At 53.6% G+C, this 22461-nt stretch overlaps 2 protein-coding genes across 2 annotated transcripts; one reads left to right on the top strand and one right to left on the bottom strand.

Annotated features, from left to right (window-relative positions):
• The first annotated feature begins 1488 nt into the window (after nt 1-1488).
• On the top strand, nt 1489-6274 carry LOC148595224 (uncharacterized). The gene is made up of 6 exons (XM_088521922.1): nt 1489-1759; nt 2536-2574; nt 3832-4125; nt 4421-4480; nt 5479-5562; nt 6180-6274. Exons 1-6 carry the CDS (start codon nt 1489-1491, stop codon nt 6224-6226), a joined length of 795 nt encoding a protein of 264 aa, XP_088378048.1. The 3' UTR covers nt 6227-6274.
• Nucleotides 6275-9661: 3387 nt separating this feature from the next.
• Nucleotides 9662-21627, bottom strand: LOC148595223 (uncharacterized). Its single transcript, XM_088521921.1, has 10 exons — nt 21619-21627; nt 20877-21075; nt 20200-20238; nt 19461-19754; nt 19310-19369; nt 18865-18948; nt 18132-18175; nt 17831-17899; nt 16636-16738; nt 9662-9912 (listed from the first exon to the last, which is right to left on the bottom strand). Exons 1-10 carry the CDS (start codon nt 21625-21627, stop codon nt 9662-9664), a joined length of 1152 nt encoding a protein of 383 aa, XP_088378047.1.
• Nucleotides 21628-22461: the final 834 nt, after the last annotated feature.

Genomic DNA, 22461 nt, shown 5'->3' with positions numbered 1-22461 from the left:
CTCTTCCCCTTTTTTCACACCCTGCCCTCATGAAATGCAATTGAATACACTCATATATAGACATCAAGGTTTGTTACCTCCACAACATCAGGCCTAAACCCTCCCCACCTCATTTCACTCTTTGGGCTACAAGGCTGGCAAAACACCGCAGAGCAGGAAATGCAAGAATATATTCAAGAAGGAAACCAAAAGCAAGAAGAGTGCAAAAGCATGTGGGTGAGGAGGAGAGAAAGGGAGTGGAAATGAGATAAGAAAACCATCTGTCATTCTGTGCAATGTGTGAGAAAAGATGTGGAAGGAGCAAAAAACAAACAGTTTGGAAGTTTGGAAGAGGATGCATATAGGGCCACATAGACCCCTTTCTACCCAGGCAGGGCTAGGGGAGACTGGATGATGGAACCTTCTCTCACAGCACAGTTTAAAAATCTTAGTTTCTCTTCAGTCAAGTGTCTGAGCTCCCAACAGTGGAAATCTAGGGTCCTGTTCCTGTGTAAAGGTGTCCAGTAGCTCTGGAGATGTGCCAGATTTCCCTCATTAAAGCCAGATTCTCCTTGGGCTCTCCAGATAGCACCAGAGCTGAATGACACACCAGCTCGGTGGAGTCCACCAGCCTATTCTGTTCCTCGGGGTATAACTACCCTTTGACAGTGAAGGGATGATGAGAGCATTAAAGATGAAAAGAGGATTGCAAAGAGGTCATGCTGCAACCTCAGGACTCAAGCATTTATTCACAGAAAAGTGTGTGTAAGAAGAGTGTGAGGGGCTTCTTGCTGCAGTCCCCAACCTCTAGTTGAATCTATGAGCCAAACAACACAATGTTATTGGGGCAGAAAGCCCCAGGGAAAGAAGATTATAAATTACAATGTTCTGGTGATCCAAGCAATGGGGCTGCTGCACCTAGGAAAGGTCATGGTCATGGTATTAGGTTGGGTCCCACTCTGACAATCCTTGCAGGGGATACAAATACCTGCTTGGGATCAAGTTGGACTAAATTAAATGAGGATTACTTGGGGAGAGAGGAGAGGAGAGGAGAGGAGAGGAGAGGAGAGGAGAGGAGAGGAGAGGAGAGGAGAGGAGAGGAGAGGAGAGGAGAGGAGAGGAGAGGAGAGGAGAGGAGAGGAGAGGAGAGGAGAGGAGAGGAGAGGAGAGGAGAGGAGAGGAGAGGAGAGGAGAGGAGAGAGGGAAGAAGAAATTCTGTCTGCCCAAGAGATGTGAAATGGATATTGCACATTTCTAGTGCAAGCCATGAAAATACAGGAACCTCCAAGCTGAGACTGTACAGGCTGAGAAATCTGGGGGAAGCTTTGCCCTCAGGATGCTGGAAACCTGCCATGTGTTGGCTTGTCCCGCTGGGCCCAGAGGAAGTTGTGACATACCCCGAGTCTGGGGTAGCGCATGGAGGCTGGCACTCGCCTAGTGCCACCCATGCCCTCTTTGGGGACTCTTTGCAGCGGGGATCATGGGGAACAAGGAGCCAGATACTGCCCCATGCTTTGCAAGCCCAGGTGCTTGCTTCGTGCCTGGGGAGCACCCAGCACGGCAGGGACGCATCCTGCCTGTCCCATCCTCTTGCATTCTCCTCCCCGAGAGCTCGGTCATGCCCCGGCAAAGCATCGCGGGCAGGAAACCAACCTCTACTTCCCCTTTCATTCGTGGCAGCCTCGTCCTGGGGAGCACGACGCTGTCTGCAGACAGGGCCCGGGCATGGACAGAAGGAGCTGGGCTGCTGCTACCTTGCTCTTGCTCAGCTGGACGGCCGGTAAGTGGGCAAATGGCCCAGCAGGGTCTTGTGGGGGAGGACTTGGACCTCAGGACTCCTGGGCCCTCTCCCCTGCTCTGCGGGAAGGGTAGGCTTGCAGCACAGAGAGGCACTAACACCTGCATGGCAGGTGGAGACCAGGGAGCACCATCCACCCGCGGGGCACTTTGGAGAGTCACCTCCAGGACGGCAGCAAGGGATGAGCGTGGAAGCCCCATGGGGTGTATTAGAGCTGGGAAGTCCTTCATGGCATCATTACTAGGGGAAAGGAAAGCCCCATGTGAGAGACAAAACTATGAGTCTCTGGAGCAATTGCGAGGGGGTCCAGAGGGCCTGAAAACACAGAAGTTCGTGGAGAGCCTGATGACAGCTGCTTAGAAGGGTGAGGACAGCCTCTGGATGCTCACTAGGTTCTTGGAGGGCTTATCTGGCTGACAGGGATGTCAGGAACATTTCATGCTGCTGCAGAGGGAATCCTATCCTTGCACTGAGCCATGTGCATGAACCTGTCTCTCCTGGGACAGGACCAAGCATAGGCCACACTTGGTGTGGCTGGGCCTAGCCTAGAAGGGACAAGGCATCATGGAAAAGCTCTTTTTGATGGGCGTTAGTGACTTCAGACCTTCGTGCAGAGCTCTGCAGCAAACCGTGCCCATCTTCTGAAGCTTTCCCAGGGTGGCCCCTCATCCTTACAGGATACATCCCTTTCTACACCAGCCAGCAGGCCCTTTTCCAAGCACCAACACCAAACTAACCCCTTCTGCTACCCTACACAGGTGTCAGCGAGATAGAGACAGAGACCTGCAGCTCTCCAGGTGAGTGCACCGCAAAGGGAACAGTCAGAAAAACGCCTTCCACGTCCTGTCTCTTGCAACACAAAAACGTGCACATGTCCTGGGCGGCAGCAGTGAGAGGAGAAAGCTTGGAGCTCGATTCCTGCCACCTCGCCAAGCCCACACCGCAATGCTCATGCGTTGCAATGCCCAGCACCGCACTTGTCTTCTGGGTGGGCAGCCTGATTCCAGCTCATGGGAGATGCCCAGAAAACCAGCCTTCATCCTGGATATCTCGTGGGAGCAGATATGTGGCTTCCGGCATGGTATCGGGATGAGACCTTTCTCTCTCCCTTGTGCTTGTAGCAAAACCTTCCTCTGTTCTCTCCAAGCTTCTCCAGGCCCTCCAGCCCCACCAGGGCTCCATGCAAGGAGAACTGTGACCCCGCTCCCCATCCCTGGCACAGCATGTCCTGGGTGACCCTCTGTCCATGGGGGCTGGGATTCATCAAGTGCAAGGAAGCTGCAAGGCTGGAAAACCCCAGTGTCTGCCCGCTTGCCCAAGGGGGAAGGCTTGCTTAGCTCTACAACAACCCGTTTCCTATATGAAGTTAGAGGAAGAAGTCTCTTTTCAAGCTAGAGGTCAAGCTAAAAGGAAAAAAAACAAACAAAAACAAACAAAAAACAAACAAAATAAACAAAATAAAAAAAAAACAAAATAAAAAAACACCAAAGACGTGATTTTCCTGCAGAGATTGTGGTTGCACTGTAAAAGAGGCCACAGTCGCCCAGGAACATTTTGATAAAACATTTCCCTTGGGAAACACCACCAAAAAGTGCCTTTGATTCCCCCACATTTTGAATATATATATATTTTGCCTGAGAATGTTCTGCCTTCTTAGCTAGGAGGCAAAAACTGTTTTGGTTACTTAAAAAAAAAAAAAAAACTCCACACTTTTTAAATATATTTACCCTCCAGCTCTTTTCTTCCCAGGTCTGTTTCTGTCTTTACCCGCTTCAGTGCTAATTTCTCACATGAACAGAGCTTTTGCTTTCCAAACATCAAAATATGACTTTTTTTTTTAATTTATTCCATGGCTCACCATGTCTGAAAAATGGACAGGCTCTTCCAACTCTTGTTCCTTCTTTTTCTCCCTCTTCAGTGTTTCCTATTTCCAGCCAAAAGCACCGAGGCAGCTGCAAAGCCCACGCTGCCATGAGGAAGATTAGAAATCACTGCTCGCCAGCACACATCCCTCCGTGCTAGCGTGCCAGCAGCGCATCCCTTTGCCATTCCAGGTGACTTTTCCCCGCCGGTGCTCATCTCCAATGGCTCTTCAGCTCGGGAAGGCGACTTGGTTCTTGCACGCTGCTTTGTTCTCTCCCGCTTACCCGTCGCCAGCATCTTCTTCTGCAAGGACGGCATGGAGCTGGCGAAGCACCCGGTCGGGAAAGGGCAGTTCAGCTCCATGCTCACATTCCAGGTCTCCCCAAGGAGCAGCGGCTCCTACTCCTGCGGGTACCTGCGCCTGAGCAGCCACGGGCAGGTCAGGCTTTCAAGGCTGAGTGTCCCATGGTTTTTGGATGCTGGAGGTGAGTGGATTGGGGCAAAGGGGGGTTTTCCTTGCTCTGCATCAGGAAGACCTCTTGAATGCACCCAGGAGCGGCTGTCCCTGTTGCACAGGCTCAGGGGTCCTGCAGGGTCAACCCCACTGGGCTCTTCCCAGCAAGACCTGCCTGGTGCAGGGATGCTCCTCATTAGAAATGGTAGAACATCCTGGGGCCACCTCATAATCCCTCTGCTTGCCCACACTCTGGCAAACCCCATGACATGACAAGGACAAGGTGCTTTGGGGGTGACCCCCATCTCTGCATGTTTGTCCCCCAGGCAGGAAGAATGCTCCAAGGAACAACAGCATTGCACTGAGCCCGGAGATGACAACCGAAGGTAAGAAGCAGTGCTCCCCATTCTTGCTGTGGCATCCCATGGGATAAAATGTTGGACAGGATCCCACTTTCCAAGCTCTGGTGTCACTGGACAGTCCCTGCGGCACAGGGAGGGAATGGCAGGTTGTCACCTTCCACTAGCCACTGGCATGAGGACTCCCAGCTCTTGGCATGGCCTTGGTCACCTCTGTCCTCATGGGAAGACCTGTAATGCTACACAACACAGCCCCCAAAAAACAGCTTTTAGCTGCCCAAGGCAGCTTCCTTGCAAAGGGAAATTCCTCCTTTTGCCCTTCCTGAGGTGTGAGGGTATGCAGGACTTTTCCCTCATGTGGCTTGAAATCAGTGCTGCAGCACTGATGGTGAGATGCTCACTTCAGCTCACCGGTGAGAACTTAGCAGAAATCATCTGGGAAAGGACAATATTCCCTATACTCAGGATATAAAGGGATTTGGGATATATGGGGATTCCTGGGTCAATACATTCTGCTGTGACCTCCTCATGCAAAGAGATAACCAGGAGCTACGTGGCCAGCAGGTCAAAGGGAGCTAGTCTTTTAGTACATGTCTGGCTCCATTAAAAATAAAGAAATAAAAAAGGATCCAAACTCTTGTTGGACCTTGCAGACAATGTACTGAACACCAACAGCGACAGCTTGCAAAGTTTAGGCAGAACATTAGGAAAAGCTTCTCTTGAAGATGGGGAAGGGCTGGGTCCAGCAAGGCCAGACAGTCTCCAGGCTCAGGAGTTTTTCCATACTGGGCTATGCTGATCCACAGCCAAGCTGTCTGGAGCTTGCAATAGTCCTCCTTGGAGGGGGGACTTTGGAGCACAGGTCCCTTTGCATCAACACGGTGGCAGCCATCCAGGTTTTCCAGCAGCATCGGGAATGAGCCAAGCAGCCCAAGCATGGGGCTGCTGCAGAGCTTGGCTTTGCCCTCCATTGGCCTGGCTCCATTGGGAACCAGTGCTTCTCCTCACTGCCTTCCTTCTCCCAGGGCTGGGAGTCTCGGGCAACCTGGCCTTCGTGGTCCTCGCCTTCCTGATTGTGGCTCTCGCACTCCATCTCCTGCTGCAGATAGGTAAGCGTGGCCGGGCGTCGTGCAGGACCCGGCCACCGAGCCCGTGGTCGTGCTAAAAGTGAGCAGCTCAGGGCAGCCTTCAGGATCAGGAGGCATAAACCGGGCTGTGAGTCCTGGGGCTTGTTTTGGAAGCCCTTGCATGGGCATGGTGCAGCCTCATGAGGAAAGACTGAGGGAGCTGGGCCTGTTCAGCCTGGAGAAGAGAAGGCTGAGAGGGGACCTGAGCAGTGTCTAGAAGTACCTCAAGGGAGGCAGTGAGGAGGATGGGGCGGCCTCTTTTCACTGGTGGCACCGACAGAACTAGAGGTAATGGCCACAAACTGAAGCACCAAAAGTTCCACAGGAACTTAAGGAAAAATTCCTTAAGAGTGAGGGTGCCAGAGCACTGGAACAGGCTGCCCAGAGAGGTTGTGGAGTCTCCTTCTCTGGAGATCTTCAAAACCCGCTTGGACGCAGTCCTGTGCCATGTGCTCTAGGTGACCCTGCGTGTGCAGGGGGTTGGACTAGATGATCTCTAGAGGTCCCTTCCAACCTTAAGCATTCTATGATTCTATGCTTACGGTGTGGTGGCTTCCCCTCCGCGAGCACCTTTACCCACATCTACGTCTGCCTTGCAGGAAAGCGAGTCCAGCCGGCCAGGTTGAAGGCTCTGATCTCCTGCTAGAAGGTCACAACACCTCACGGACACTGGGAAGGAAGAAAAGCCTGGGAACCTTTACGGACAGCAGTCCTGCTGCTGGCAATGCCTTAGGGGGCTGAGGATTGCTGCACGGGCCACTCCGAAACCTGCAGTATTCCAAGCTGGGCTCATCAGTCCAAGATATCCCTGAAAGCCTCTCTCCAGCCTACCCAGCGTCCTGAGGAGCCAGCTGCTCCATCTGCAGCCCCAAAGACTCAGCACTCAGCCATGAAACGCAGCTCCGCTGCCAGAGCCAGAAAAACTCGCTCCTGGGAGCAGCTATGAACATTGGACAAGTCAGGAGCAAGAAGGTGCATGCATTAAAAAGGTGCTTCATCCTCCAACTCTTGGTCTTCTTTAGTGGTCTCAGAAAGGCTAGGAGCTGAGATGCTCCAGCAGATGCAACAAGGAGCTGCGGTCCTATGGGATCAAGCCAAAGACCTTGCCTCACATGGCCATGGTTGGGACCCATAAAGACGTGAGGGCTGGACTGCATTTCCCAGGGGCCCATCTAGCAAAAAACCCACTCTCAGCTGCACTGAACCCTCCAGACAGTAAATGTCAGGAGATGAAGGGCCAAAAAAAAAAAAGCTTTAGATTTGTGTTTCAGAGCTTTCTTGTGCCCTTCTTCCCCACAAAACCCCACAGACCTCATCCTGCCCTCACCTCTGCCCACAAGACCTTAGCTAAACCACAGCCTGGAACCCATTCCCCTCTGCTGCCCCAGGTCACCGCGATGCTCTTTGGTTCCTCTTGCCACTTCCAACCACAAAGCCAAAGACAAAAGCAAGCCCTGAGCACAATCCATTCACCAGAAGGAAATGGTTGTCCTGGAGGGCAGTGTCCCACAGCTGAAGGTGACACAATTGGTGGTAACCACCACATCAGATAAGCAGCAGCATATTAGGAAGCCTGGAGCTGGTCTCCCTCCTTTGATGCATAAGGAAGAAAGGGGAACAGTAAATATATAAATAAATGAAAAATCAAAATAAAAGAAAAATAAAAGAAAAATAAAAGAAAAATAAAATAAAATAAAATAAAATAAAATAAAATAAAATAAAATAAAATAAAATAAAATAAAATAAAATAAAATAAAATAGAAATTATTTTGCTCAAAAACACCTGCCTGTGGCTCCCAGGACCTGGCTGGAGCTAGTCCAACTACACCAGCTTTTCATTTCTGAAATACAACGTACCACAAGAGATGATGGAGGGACGGTGGATGAGCAGGAGGGACGGGCTGTTCATTGTACCCAGCTTCTTGTACCCAGCATGGAGAAGCACCATAATGAAACCCAAGCTGCAATTCCCACCAAGGAGAACATGTTGCAGGGAGTTTTCCTCCGGGCAAGCTCCCAAGCCCTTGCATGCAGGACCTTCAGCCCTCGCTTCCAAGCCTCAAAGCTCACCAGGAATCCTCCAAGCTAGTTCAAAAAGGCAGTTAGGAGATGACAGAAGCATCCTCCCTTCTCCATGGCCATCTGAGTCCCCTATATCCTCCCTGGCTTCCTGAGTTCCCTATATCCTCCCTTCTCCATGGCTGAGTCCCCTATATCCTCTCTCCTCCATGGCTTCCTGAGTCCCCTATATCCTCCCTTCTCCACGGCTTCCTGAGTCCCCTAGCTCTGGAGTGCTCTGTTGGCAAATTGGCAGCTTTCCGTGGCTCCCGGTGGGATTTGGGAAGTAGGTGGGATGTGGCTGTAGCCACTGTAGCAGTAGCTCCTGCAAGGACAGCATAGTTGAGGAGGAAAGGGAAGAGCACTTGCATTTATTTTCATTCCCCAAGGAAAATACTCAGACTTTGGCATCGGGGGGTATGAGCCCTTCGGGAATATCTTCACCCCAAACACTCGCCGCCCTCCCAGCTCTTTATCGCAGCATTACCTGGGGTTTTGCAGGGTGACAATCCAGGTTTTGTTGGCTATCTCGAGGGCCACGGTCCGCACAAAAAGAGAGTCATCTTGGGCAGCTTCCCGAGATCCCGCTCCCACCAGAGAAAGGCCGACTTTGGAGGTGGAAACGGCAGCGCTGAAGCCGAATGCAACTTCCTCATCACATCCAGGCAACGTCCTCCCCAGAACAGCATGTGTTCGTGTCAATATTGTAGCCTGACGCCACCAAAGTCAAGGGCAGGGCACTTTTGGGTGGAAATACCATTTTTGCAATTGCTTTCATAGCAGAGCTGTGCATCTGCTGCAATTTGGTGCAGCAATGGCAGGGATTACGTTAATTCATAGAGCTTTTCCTGGCTACCAGAAGGAACCACGATGTTACAGGGGATGGAGGTTCACCCTCGCTGCTTGAAACCCGCAAGTAATTTCTCGGTGCCTAGTGATAAACCTGGAAGGAAGCCCTCGCTCACGGCACAAATAAGCAGGAGAGAGGGTTTTCCTGGAGTCGCACTGTAAATCCAGAGGCTGGAAGACCAACAGGTTGAGCTCCTGCATGTTCATGACCACGATTCCCATTCATGCGTCAGCAGCTGCACAAGTTGCAGGGTGATTGCAGGAGCAAAACTGCAAGGAAGGGAGATATTCACGGGCAATAACACGGGTACAAAGGCTACCTTGGCAGCAAGAGAATCTTAATGCGTCAAATAAGTGTTTATTTTGCTGCAATATCTGCCAGCCGAGCATCTCGTCTCTGCGGTGTCCGCTAGCACAGGCAATAAACATCCCAAAGGGCCCTGAATTCTGGAGAGAGGATTCAATTCTCCGGCTTGCGGAAGGCTGTGAGCAGCGGCAGGAGAGCAGGACATTCCTCATCATGTGTTTTTTCATGGCTGGTCTTGGGAGGGCCCTTCTCACAGCTCAGAGAATACAAAACCAAAGCGGGCAGGCACGCGCTAAAGTCATCCCAGCCCAAAAGCTGCTCAGAGAGCTCCAGGTGCCTCAAAACGCGGCTCCAAAGGAGCCTTTTCCCATCGCTCCGATGGAGCTGGGGCAGGGGACAGACCCCCTGGGCTCTGCTCTTCAGGGCTGGCATCCAATTTAGCACCCTGGGGATGCTGGAAGCGCAAGGCAAGAGACTCCTCCTCCACTCCAAGAGCAGAACAGCTGCCGTTGCACGAGTGGGCAAAGAAACGTGGTCACGCACGCCGGAAATATTGATTTGCAAGAGCAGAAATCACCTCTCCTGCGGATTGCATACATCCCTTAAAAAAGGCACCAACTATTCCTTCCTGGTTGACTGACCAATATAAAAAATATGTATAAAAATATATAAGAATATATTAAATATATATATATAAAGAATATATTAAAAACATAAACATATATTTAGAAAATAGAAAAAAAAGGGTAGGGTCTATCATTGCACAGGTTTTATCATTCCATAGGGTCTATCATTGCAGAGGAATGTAAGCAACAGGCTCCCTGTTAGCCCGGCCAAGAGGATGCCAAGGGTCCCTCCCTGGTCCCTTCATGTCTGGAGAAGCTTCCTGGGAAGGTCGGCCCCACAAGGGGGGATGGAGAAGGAAACCTGGGCCATTCCCAGCAGGTCCGAGTGGCCGGCCAGGCTGCGGGAGCTGCCGAGGAAACGCACCCATTTCTGGGGCGTTTGCAGGGTGCCGAAGTCGCTCTTGCGAACCCGGAGGAAGGCGAGGAGGTGGCAGGAAGGGACGGGAACGCTGGGAGCAGCCGGGTGGTGGCCGGGAGCAGCAGGAGCCAGGCCTGGAAGCAAGAGGGAAGAGTGAAAATCCGCAGAGCGGCGATCCCGCGGTGTCCCCCACCACCCGGGGATGCTCCGATGCCTCCCCAAGGACCCCCCAAACCCATGGAACAAGCCCAGATATTTCCCCGTCTCCAGCGGACACGATTCCAACAGGGATGTGAGCGCAATCCGCATGGTTTTAAGCCGTTTGTGAGCGAGCGCCGGCGCCGCGAGCCGTGGAGTCGGCTCCGAAGGGATCCAGGATCCGCCGGCAGCCGGAGGGATGCGGAGACCCATGGTGATGCAGGAAGGAAGCGGGAGCATCGTCAGGAGGCTCTGCCGGGGAATGGAGGGCACCGAGGAAACCTGGGAGGCAGGAAAATTAGAAGGAGAAAGGGAAGGGAGGGAAAGGGAAGGGAAGGGAAGGAAAAGGAAAAGGAAAAGGGAAAGGAAAAAAAAAAGGGAGAAAAGGGAGAATGGAAAATTGCAGGAGGGAGAGAGGAGGAGACAAGTGCGGGAGCGATGGGAGAGGAAGGGTGGAAACAGGGACAGGAAAAGCCCTTGGAGCTGGGAAAGCTGCTCCGGCTCCCGGTTCCTGCTCCGCTGCTGAGCCAGGAAGCTGGACCCAATGAGAAGGGGAAGCAGAACCGGACCCGTGCGCTAGAACTGGACCAGTCCCGTGCAGCACCGGGCATCGAACCGACCCCGTACGGCACCGGCCACCTGAACCGAACCAATGCGGTGCAGCACGGGGCACCAGAACCGACCTGACCCAAACCGACCCCATGCAGCGCCAGGCACCGGAACCGACCCGAACCGAACTGATCCCATGTAACACCAGGCATCTGAATCGAACCAACCCCATGCAGCACTGGGCACCGGAACCGACCCGACCTGAACCGAACCAACCTCATGCAACACCGGGCACCGGAACCAAACCGACCCCGTGCAGTGCTGAGCACCGGAAAGGACCCGACCCCGTGCAGTGCCGGGCACCGGAACGGACCCAACCCGAACCGACCCCGTGCAACACCGGGCATCCAAACCGAACCAATCTCGTGCAATGCTTGGCACAGAACCCACTCCATGCAGCACTGGGCAACCGACCCGACCCGAACCGATCCCGTGCAGCGCCGGGCACCGAACCCACCCCAGGCGGCACCAGGCACCCGAGCCGAACCGATCCCGTGCAGCGCCGGGCACAGGAACCGACCCGAAACGAACTGGCCTCGTGCAAGGCCGGACACCCGAACCGATCTCGTGCAACGCCTGGCACCGAACCCACTCCATGCGGCACTGGGCACCCGAACCGAACCGATCCCGTGCAGCGCCGGGCACCGAACTCACCCCATGCGGCACCGGGCACCCGAACAGAACAGATTCCGTGCAGCGCCGGGCACCGAACCGACCCCGTACGGCACCGGGCACCCAAACCAAACCGAACCGAACCGATCCGATCCGATCCGATCCGATCCGATCCCGTGCAGCGCCGAAACCCTTTCCCATCCCCCATCCGCCACACTCACCCTCCGCGGCGGCCATCGCTGGGGCCCCACGTGGGGAAGGGCGTCCCCGCCCCCTCCGTCCCCGCCACGCCATTGGTCCGTCGCGCTGTCGCTCTGGCCTCAGCTCCGCCTCCGCCCCTTCCTCTCGTGCCGATTGGCTGATCCTACTGTCACTCCTGCTTGATGACGAGCGGTGGGGGGGGCACGGCTGCCTGCCCATGGTCCCGCCCCCGAGGTCCTTCCTGCATTGCCATTGGCCTTCTTCGCTGTCACTCTTGCCTGCCCGGGGGGAAGGGCGGCCCTGCCCTGTTTATCTGTGATTGACAGGGCGAGAGGCCAATGACCGGAGGAGTCGCCCTGCGCTCCGCTGCCCGCCGCCCATACGGCCGCCGAGAGGGGCCAAGGGAGGGGGATTGCGAAGGGGACCGAGGGGTGCAAGGGGAAGAAGGTGTAAAGGGGTAGAGGATGCAAAGGGGGATGCAAAGAGGGTGTGCAAGGGTGTGCAAAGACCTAGGGAGGTGTAAAGGGATGCAAAGGAGAGGGGATGCATGGGGGGGTGCAAAGGGGAAGGGGTGCGGGGGGGTGCAAAGGGTGGTGCAAAAGGGGATGCAAAGAGGGCGTAACAGGGGTGCAAGGAGGAGAGGGTGCGAATGGGGGTGCAAAGGGGCAGTAGGTGCAAAAACGAGTGGGTGTAAGGAAGATGCACCAACGAGAGGGTGCATAGGGGTGCAAAGACAGCGAGGGTACAAAGAGGAGCGGATTTATGGGGTGCAAAAAGTAAGGGGTGTAAAGGGCAAAGGGCTACATGGGTGCAGGACCCCAAGGGACTCGCACGGGGACCACAAGGAATGGTCCCAGCCGGGAGTACCAAAGTGTAAAAGCCTCTGGGTACACTGAGAAATGCAAGGGAAATTCTGCATCCTGCTGGCCGGGAGACATTAAAAACGGGATTTGTGGTTTGTTGGAGTTTCCTGGGGATGTGGCTGCAGTGCTGCTTTCACTGTGCCACTGCACTGGCCCTGCCTGCACTGCAGAGCATCACCGACGGCGCGGTGCATTGCGCTTGCGCTGCAACCTGATCTTCACACTGCAGTGCCGGGCCTGCAACGCCGTGCGGTGCTTGCAATGCAGCTGATTCTGCGCTCGCCCTGCACCATTCGCACTTGCACTGCAGGCACCACCGCACTTGCAATGCAGCGCGGTGCAGGCACCACCGCATTTGCAGTGCGGCGCGCCGCTTGCAGTGCAGGGTTGCACCTTGCAGCGCATCTTCTGCACCATAGCACTGGCAGCGCAGCTCCTGCACTGCAGCACGGTGCTGCAATGGATTTTTCCACCCCACCTTGCCCGTGCTCCCTCTTTTCCCCGCCTGTGATTCCTGAAAATCCCTCTGATCCCTTCCCGGTGCTCAGGGATGCCCCGCGGCTGCTCCACTCCGTAGGGTGCAAGGGGCAGGGATTGTGGGGGTGCCATGTGCGTGCATGGGACATGGGCGCATGGAGGATGGTGGCAGTTTTTGGCGGGGGGTGAAGGACAAGGGGGCTGCACGGAGGAGCCCCGGGGGAGTTGGGAGTGCAAGGAACAAGGCAGTCGAGCAGGGTATCCATGTGCAGCAGCAGGGGATGCAAGGCCAGGGGGTTAGGATAGAGGTGCAGGCGGGATGCAGAACCCTCCTGGGGAATAACCGATCTGAAGAGGTGCAAGAAACCCTGCCGCTCTGGTCTGAAAAGGGCTCACAAAGGTGTTAAATAATCCGCATCAAGGACTGTCATGCATGAGAGATAACACCCAGCCCAGCCCTTCTCTGCCCCCGCCTAGTCTCACCGGCACTAAACACCCTGTAATGTTATATATTAAAATAACTCCAGTTACTTGTGGGCACCTTGCGGAGGGCTCAGCCACTGGCCTGAGCTAAATGCACCTCCCCAAAGCTCTCTTATCCTGCTAAGCTCATCTTAAATACCAATAGCATTGCAAATGGACAAGATAAGAAAAAGCTGTTTTCATGCTGTGTTTAAAGCCAAGCTGCATCCAACCCTTAGCAATCTCTCCTCTCTGCACTCTCCGCTCTCCCCGGAGATTTGGACTCTTTATTGAGTGTCCTGGTATGGCGCTATGGAATTTCTCCCTAGGATTGTGGCCTTTTCACATTGGGCTTAACCCATTTCCATATCCTGCTCCCTCAGCTCTGGCCCCTGTTAGGGGATTAGAGAGGACACCTTGAGAAAGGGCACTGCAAAATGGGATAAGCCCAGAGGGTTTCCCAGTATCCCCAAATCCCTTGTGTGTGTCATTCTAGCTCTACTAGGGAAAAAAATCCCAGGATTGAGGTGCCCATGCACCTCATTGCACCGAGCACCCAGCGCAGCAGCAAGCACCCAAGCCCTGTCCACGTCCAGGCTGGTGCATCCTCAGGACATGCAGGGCTTCGTGCAATAATACCCACCTCCTCAAAACCCAGGAAACTGAGGGGAACCAGGGCACCCCAAGAGGAAACTAAGGCTCAAGGTTTCAGAGGGGAGGCTGTAATGCTGGAGGCTCTGGTCAAGGAGCCCAGTTGGAAATCCATGCATGTTTTGCATGAAGAAGCTGCTACCATGGTTGATCTTGCTGCTCTGACTCGGGTTTGCATCTCCAAGCTGCCCATTCCGGGCGAGATAGGTGCAGTTCTTGCTTGCTTAAAAAAGCAAAGCAAAGCGAGTAAGAAAAAACAAAGAGAGAAATTTTGAAAATGAAAGCAGGGGAAAGCACGGAGAATGCTACGTGGTCAGGAGTCGACTGGAGGGGAAATTCATATTATAGCCCCCCTTGGGCCAGGATCTTGCTGCTGAAGATGGCAGCAAATCCATCGTTTGTGGACAGCCTTGTGCAGGATCCCAGTCCTGGGAGAATTTTTTTTTTTTTTCCAGATCTGCAGAAGAAACTTCAGGAATGTGAGTGGAAGCCAAAGAGGAAGAACAGGGTGGGATGAGGATGGGGAGGAAACATGCTCCCATTGCGTCCCTTTGACCTGCTGGAGTTGGGTCCTGGCCATTCCCTTGCAATAGAAATGGTGCCTTCAGGCTTGTCATTTCAGCAATTAATATGAGGCTGATGAGACAGGAGATGAGAACTGCCCACCCTGGAGTCACAAAAGGTGTCCCCAGCTGGAGCTGGCCACGGACATGCTCAGAGTGGTGGTAGATGCTCTTTGGCCATCATGGCTCTCACCTCCTGCCTGTCACAGCAGAAGGTGATGCAGGTAGCAGGGCTGCTGGTGGCCACTCTGCGTTGTAGCTACTCCAGGTCACCCATCTTGGCTGCCGTGGGGCTCAGGAAGATGCTGGGGACTGGGAAATCACATAGGGTTGGAGCAGAGCAAGTGGGGGAGATGCGTGTGAGGGGAACAAATCCAGCAAAGCAAAGTATGGGAGGATTAGAGGCCTTCACCCCTCTGCACCCCAGGGGAAAACCAGGCCAAGTGATCTACAGACTAACCTGTGCAGAGCTCCCCCAGCCAGAGCCGGATGCCTGGGCCCACTCTGGACACTGCAAGGGCTGGGGCACCCCTGGGGCTGGAAGCTCCACAGTTCTGGTCCGTGCTGGGACCCGGCAGGGCGCAGACAGCACCCAAGATCTAGGCCAGCATGACGATGGTGCCATGGGGGCTCTTCTGGATGGACAGGCAAGATGAAACATGGCCACACGCTGCTGCAGTGCATGGGAGGGTGTGAGGACTTGGGTTAGGCTCCCAAAGAGGGGGACAGCAAAGAGAACAAGGTTTTTCCTCTGCTCATGCCCTTTCCTGAGTGCCACATATGATGTCCTAGACTCACTGCAGAGCAAAAAGCCCAGGGACAGGGGCTGAGCACCCCAACACCACGGCACCGCCAAGCCTGCCTTGCCACCCTGCAGCTCCAGCTGCAACCTGCACCGTCCCCACTTCTGCTCCCACATTTGTCACCACCCCCATTTCCTCCCATAGAGCAGCTCTATTTTGGGCAGGAGCGCAAGTCCACACGCACGTCCCAGGTGCTTGTGGCGAGGACATCGGACATCGGACAAAGCTGCCACATCCAGAATAGCCTTGGCTGAAACCCACAGCTTGCGTTGGAGCCTCTGCATTGCTCCGATGCAGCTCTGACACTTCTTGCAAGATAGTCAGCCACCCATTTGCTGCAGAAGCTCCATGAACCCCAGTCCAGGTCTCTCTGCTGTCTGAAATCTCTTACCTCGTGCATCACCAGGTGATGCTGATGGACAAGCATCTCCTGGATTCCTCCACCTGATCCCCTCTCTGCAGAGCTCCTCATGCTGCGCTGCAGGACAGCTCCCTCCCAGCAATTATACCCTGATGTTTGCAGACAGGAGGAGGCTCCCAGTGGCCAAAATATCTGGAATATGGCAAAATGTCCTTGCAATATCGGGAAGTTACAACATCCTTGCAATATCTGGGATTGCCCTTGGACAACCTGTTCCCTCACAGTGACTTGTCCTGAGCCCCTTCCCTCCATAGCATCAGCTTCTGCACAATCACCCAGTGACGTGAGTGCAGGCAGCTCAGGGTCAGCCATGGGGAAAGGGGAAATTTATTTATTGTTTTTTTCTATTTTGGGTTTTATTTTGCATTTTGCAAGTGTGCTGTGGTGGCTGTGGACAGCAGAAAAGTGTTTGCCTCTTTGAGCAGCAAAATAGATTCACTTTCTGTGCTAGGTGGGGGAGGAAGGAAAATCACCTTAAATGGATTCAAAATTCTCATCAGATCAAAAAGGCGATAAAGTCATTCTCTAACAAACCCAGATGGCCTCTTTTGGGTTATAATTGATCTGCCTTCACTGAAAAACAAGCAAAAAAAACCTAATTCAGTTGCAATTAAAAAAACCCCAGAGGTGGAAAACATCCTATGCTTTGACACAAGGTTTTCTTCATTAAAATTAGATTTTATTGAAGAGTTTTCAACTGTGCCACGCACAGACAATTTTTTTTTTTTTGTGGTTGTAGAAACAGGGAAATGAAATTCCTGGGTAAAAATGAAAGTTTAGCAACGGAGCGAGAGGAAGATGTGGCCTGGGCTCAGCTGTGTCCCCCCTTAGCGAGGGGATAGAAACAGATCCCAAGGATGAGAGACTAAACCAGGATGAAATCCCAGCGCTTGGCAATTTTCAGCTGGATGGAGACAAAATATATCGGTCTCCGCAATCTCTCCAGAGCTGCTGTGACCACAAGGACTTGGCAGCCACCAAGTGATGGCAGCAGTACCGGTGCTCATGGGGGGCAGCTCCTGCAAACACCTCTCAGAGCTGTGTTTTTCCCCAGTCTGGATTCCAGTGTCGGAGGAGAGTCCCAAGGGGACGGGGTCCAGCTGCAGAGGAGAACACTCAGTTTTGGCACTTGCACTTGGGACAACCACTAGGATCAATGAACATCGGGCGATGCTGTCGATAAAGCCTCGTTAAGAGGGATAGGTAAAATAAGCAGCATTACCAAAGCTGCAGAGCTGCATCCCAGCATGATCAGAGGCAGTGCCAACAGCCCCAGTCTTGCCAACCAATCTTTATAATTTTGCCATACGTCTTCAAGATTTGTTTTCCTCCCTCTCACCTGAGCCTGATATCACAGAGCTGGGTGAGTGTCTCTTTTTTGGATGGAAAACACCCAGGGATCCCCCTGGATATAAATGTATTGCATCTAGCCAATATGCCAGGAGGGAAAAGATAAAACAATTACTGCAAAAAAAATCCTTAAAAAAATAATAAAATAAAGAAATGGGGTTTCTACACGCATCTCAGGTTTTCATTCTTTTATGCAAAATGTTGAGGGGAAACTTCTCCCTGGAGCAGAGGGTATGGGGTTTGCTCATGGACGGAGGCGAGTACAAGGAGGAGGAGGGACTAGGTGCCGGGAAATGCTCCTCCAGGGCAGACGCGCAGGGATGTTGCTGGGTGCACAAGCCTGGCAGGGGACAAAAGACAGGGTGTTCCATGGGGTCTTGCCTGGATAGGTGCCCCATGCTCCTGAGAACAGCTTGCCTGGCCTTAGCGATGCTGGTTCCTCCGCGGCGCGATGGTTGCGTATGTTGTTGCCGCAACTTCTGGCGAGGAATCTGGCTGTGAATGCAACAGGGAAATTGCTGCTCTGCCGTCCCATCCCAAAAGCACAGAGGAGGGCAAGGAATCAAGGATGAGCAGGAAGCTCCCGAGTGCTTTGCTGGTGCATAAACCCCCACTCGCAGGTTTGCTGAGACCTTCCCCAAAGCAACCGTGCCCAGTAGCCTGGTCTCCTGATGAGCATCGCTCCATGATGGAGGGTCTCCATGAAAGACTGGGTGCTGCCTGAGCAGGGAAGGATTTCCAAGACCTGCAGTGTGGGGTGGGAGCCCCCCCGATGTCCCAACCTTGCAGAGATTGGGCTTGGGAGCTTCGCTTGGCTGATGCCGCTAAATCCCAAGACTCACCTTGGAAACTCGGGCGACGTTGACGGAGGCATCTGAGGAAAGGAGAGAAACATCCTCACCTTTCTCATACTGTGAAGCCCAGCACCTGCATGCGGCCTTAAGAGTGCCCCATATGAGAGAATACTCCCCTCCTCATCCTCCTGACTGCCCGGTGCAGCCCCAAATGTGCTTGGCCTTCGTCGCCCGAGGGCACCCATTGGGCTGCTTGCCTCTGGCCACCCCCCTCCACACTCCAAAAGGCTTCCAAAAGGCTTCTTTCCCCTCGGCCATGGGCCTCCCCGCAAGGTTTCAGGCTCCTTACATTGAATTTCATCCTCTGGGCTGCCTCCCTGCTTGCTCTGGCCCCTGTAAGGAAGGAAGAAGCAATGATACTACCCTATCCTGCTCCACAGGGACATGGCCCTGTGCCTTGCCCACCACCCCCAGGCCTTGGAAAAAAATATCCCACTTGGACACCAGAGCTAAGAGGTGGAGAAGATCCTAAAATACAAGGCAGAAAGCTGCAGGGAGCACGGAGGATTATCGGAGAGCAACTAGGAGCTGTGTTGCAGGCTTTTTCTTGGAAGGACTTTGTTAAGATTCGGGAGTGGGTCTTGAGGACCGGAACTGCTAAAGGAAAAGCCTATTCCCCACCTTCCAAGTCTGGACGGAAAAGTGACAGGAGGAGGAAAGTGTTTGGCCTTGCCAGGGACCTCCATCTACATGAGTTCCCTGGCTCTTGGCTCTCCTCATCCCCTGGTGAAAGTCTGACCACTGCTTTGGTTCCTACCTCTTAGTCCAGAAGCCAGAAACCCCTGAAAAAGAGGACAGAGGAGAATCTGCAGTGAACGCTTTTCCTCCCTGCCCCTGTGCAGAGCATTTAGCTGCTCTCACAGCGGCTTGGCCACCTTCCCCGTGGCAGGATGCAGTTCAGCCCCCAGCTCCTGGAGAGCTGAGGCTGAAGACCCGGGCCAGTCACGCCAAAGACACTCAGTCACTCTCTGCCAACCCTTCACCCCCTGTCCCCCATGCAGGGACAGTCCCCTCCAACAGACCTTTCCTAATGAGCAGACATCCCAGCGCAACCAGAAGCAGGACGCAAGGAACTGAAACACCCAGGATGAGGAGGAAATTTTGGCCTGGCGATGATGCAGGAGCTGCAAGCAGTGGGTGACATTAAATGAGTATTTATTCCCCCAGTTTCACTTTGTTTTCTCCTATCCCCATTGAAAGAGTTTGGAGTTCAGGAAAGGGCTGGACTGCTCCTGGCTTCTCACTTGTGGGTCCCAAAGGGTTCCCCATGCTGATGCTGTGCAGTGTTTTTCTTTGGGGAGGAGCGAGGAGGGTGGGTGCAGTGACACAGAAGAGGAAAGCAAGGACCCAGCTGAAATGGGCCCCCAGCACAACCTCACCCCATAAGTGAAGCCCTGTGGGAGGGAGAAGTTTGCTGGGCCCCTAAGCAGAGCAAAGCTCCAGCTCACAGATCAAGGTCCCTTTTACCTGCCGAAGTCGTCTTATCGCTGGGCCCTGCATCAGTGTCTGGGCCTTCAGGCTCCTCACCTGAGCAAATGACATGGGGCTGATGAAAGGGGAGATGGGGCAGGGAGGGCTCAGACCCTTTCCAGGTGGACAAGGTGTTTCTTCTCCTTACCTTGCACATACAGGCTTTGCGTATGGCTGTGCTGGGATCGGACCACCTGGTTCAGGCTATTTCGGACCTCATATCGACAAGAGTAGTTGCCAGAGCTGGCCTTGGACACACTCTCCTCGTGGCTGTAGATGCTCTTTTTATTAACAGCCTTCATGGCTCTCAACTCCTTCCCATTATGGCAGAAGATGACACGGGTAATGGGGCTACTGGTGACCACCATGCACTGGAGCTGCACGGTTTCACCCAGTCGGGCTGCTGTGGGGCTCAGGAAGATGTTGGGGGCTGTGAGATCACCTGGGGATGGAGGAGAGCAGGTGGAGAAAGGGCCTCAGACATCTGTCCCTGCGACAGAGGATGAGTGCTGGGGTTGGGGTGTCTGCACCCTGTTCCTATTGAAGGCTGTTGCTGCAAGGCAGCAAGACTGAGAGAAGGGTGTTTTCTTCCACACACAGATCTTATCCCTCTTCCTCACTGCTCTGAATGGGAGGTAGAAGGTATTGATGAGCAGAGGGGTTTGGAGATAGGGTTTGGGTAGCCAGTGCCAACACTGCTGGGGCAGAGTCTGGTGCAGGACGGGGCTGCAAAGCAGACCTAGGAGATGTGCAGCCTACACATTGGTTCACTTGTTGCAAAGAGACTTAAGCAGAGAGGGGCCCCAAAAAGTACAGATTTGGTGGGAAAGCCTTTAGTCCCGCCAAAGGAGGGGAGATTGAGCTGAGCAGGATGGGGACAGACTGACCTGGAGCTTCACAGCTTTCCTGGCTGAGAGCTTGCCAAGCTGAGGAAAGCAAAGAAGAAGGAGTTCAGTGCCGTGTTAGACCTTTCTCAGTGTGTCCAAGAACGACAATCAACATCTCTCTTCCCTGCTGGTAGACATGCTCCCACCGAGAGCTGCCCTGGCATAGACAGGACACCTCTGACTGTCCCGTGCCCTTTCCCTGTGATGGGGAGAGGGTCTGGCACCGGCCAAATTTGGAGCTGGAGAGTTCAGGGCTGAAGTTCTGATAGAAATGCTTCCTTGGCCATGCCCAGAGTGAAGGTGTCTGTCACGGGCATGTCCTTGATCACTTATATCTTAGCCAAAGCTTCCCAGCTGTTCAACCACAACACTACTCCCCACTCCTCTGCAGAGTAAACTTCTGCAATTTCCGTCTTGTACATTGAGCGCAGACATCCCAACACCTTTTCCATGTGCCATGGCCACCCTAGAGCCCCTTCTCCAATCGAAGCATGGATTGTCTCTGAAATCTATCACCCAGCTGGAGGAAAGAGAAAAAAACAGGGGAGCCAGCCCCTGCATGAGCACGCTGGTTTTCCTGGAGAAGCTGCAAGAGCTGCCTCTTGCACGAGATGGTCAAAGCTGCTCCCAGCGGTATTTTCCCCACCCGTCCATAGACTAGCCAAGCAGAGACTCACCATGGAGGAGAAGGCCCAGAGGCAGGACCATGGGGCCAAGGAGCGGCGCCCCAGTGCTGCAGCACCGCCAGAGCTGCATCGATGCTCTGTGACCAAGGCACAGCTCCAGTTCCTCCCCAGTCTGTCCCGTCACCTCCTCCGCTCTGATGCTTCTCACCACTCCCCATTTCCTTTCTCGTGTGCCCCAGTCACGGCATCTCTATTTCAGGCCGGAGCTCAAGACCAGACAGACATTGCTGGAGACAGCGCAAGGCAGGAGCTGTACGTGGGGGTGGAGGAGAGGATTCACTGAATCCACCACATCAGATTTTTGTTAGGGATCTGCATCCCGGGCCAGGCAGCTCAGGCAGCTCTGGCTCATGTCTATGTGGCTCCTCAGCAGCTCAAACACCTGCAGGATATGGCACTTTTCCCAAAATCTGGAAAGCAAACTTCTAGTTGGGAGTTGCTCACAAAGACAACATCCCATCCACATGTAGGTGAGGTTGGTAGTGCTAGTTTCTGCAAAGACGCTTTCCTGCTGGGAAACTGTCACCTGCCGGGTTAATGAGTGACGAGTCCCAAGAGCTTTCACTTTCCCTGGGACAGGGTTCAGCAGGATATGAGCTAATTTCCCCCTTGCTCCTCACCCCTCTCTCCTCCTCCACGGACACTCAGTGTGGAGCCAGGTCCTGTCCGGATGGGGTTCCCTCTAACACCAGGGACGTGCTGAGCGCTCCGGGTAGGTTCTTCCTCATCACACCGCCACCATCGCTACGGGTACTGGCATCCCAGAGGCTGCCCACACTCATTTTGGGCTACTCCAAACCCCCGCCTATCTGGTCTTACATGCTCTCCTTATCCAGTATCCCTTTCCCAGCATGGTGTAGGTGAAGGGGACATGAGAAGGGAGAGATTGCGAGGGATGCAGTGGCTCGGTGTTTCCTGCAAATGCAATAGCTCATGATGTGCTTCACACCAGCTCCCACACCTGACCATTTCTCGCTCACTTTGAGAGCTTTCTTTGCCCATCCTTGCACATTTTCTCCATGACTCCCTTGGCTCCATGTCTGTCCTGGACCTAACACAGTCCTCATGATCTCCTCCCATGTCAAGATCTTAATTGAATCGCGATACAAATGTGGAGCAAGGACTTTCCTAACACACTTAAACTGCTTAAAACAGCAGTAGAGGAACAAAGACTTTCGCTAGCTTCTTGCTGTGAGGCACAGGGATCTCTTTGCCACTGCTGAGGTTAGTAGTGATGGAGGGGCACGGAGAGCAGGGTGCACGTGCTTCTTGCTTTATGGATGCTCTCCAGTCCAAGTAGATGTTTCCCCATTCCCTTGTTGCTGTACGGGACAGAACCTGACCCATAATGAGAGCCTCCATGGGTCAGTAATCTCCACCATGTGTCCATACACTGCTGTAGCGTTCAGTTCAGCCGCAAGGGGTTAAAAGGAAGTGTACTCTTAAGTCTCTAGATTTCTTGTGGTTTGCATTTCCCAGTGCTTTTAGCACAGTAAGTGTCTCTGGAGAGAAAAAGTGTCTGTATTTAATGAGAAAGAGAAACAGGCATTGAAACCCCACCTGAATCAACTTTGTA

This window comes from Tinamus guttatus, unplaced genomic scaffold (genome assembly GCF_059628265.1).
Source record: "Tinamus guttatus ecotype Peru unplaced genomic scaffold, ASM5962826v1 Tinamus_guttatus_pri_ptg000139l, whole genome shotgun sequence".
In the NCBI taxonomy this organism is placed as follows: Eukaryota; Metazoa; Chordata; class Aves; order Tinamiformes; family Tinamidae; genus Tinamus; species Tinamus guttatus.
Note: the sequence above shows the minus strand (reverse complement) of the source record. Positions and strands in the feature narration are given on the sequence as shown.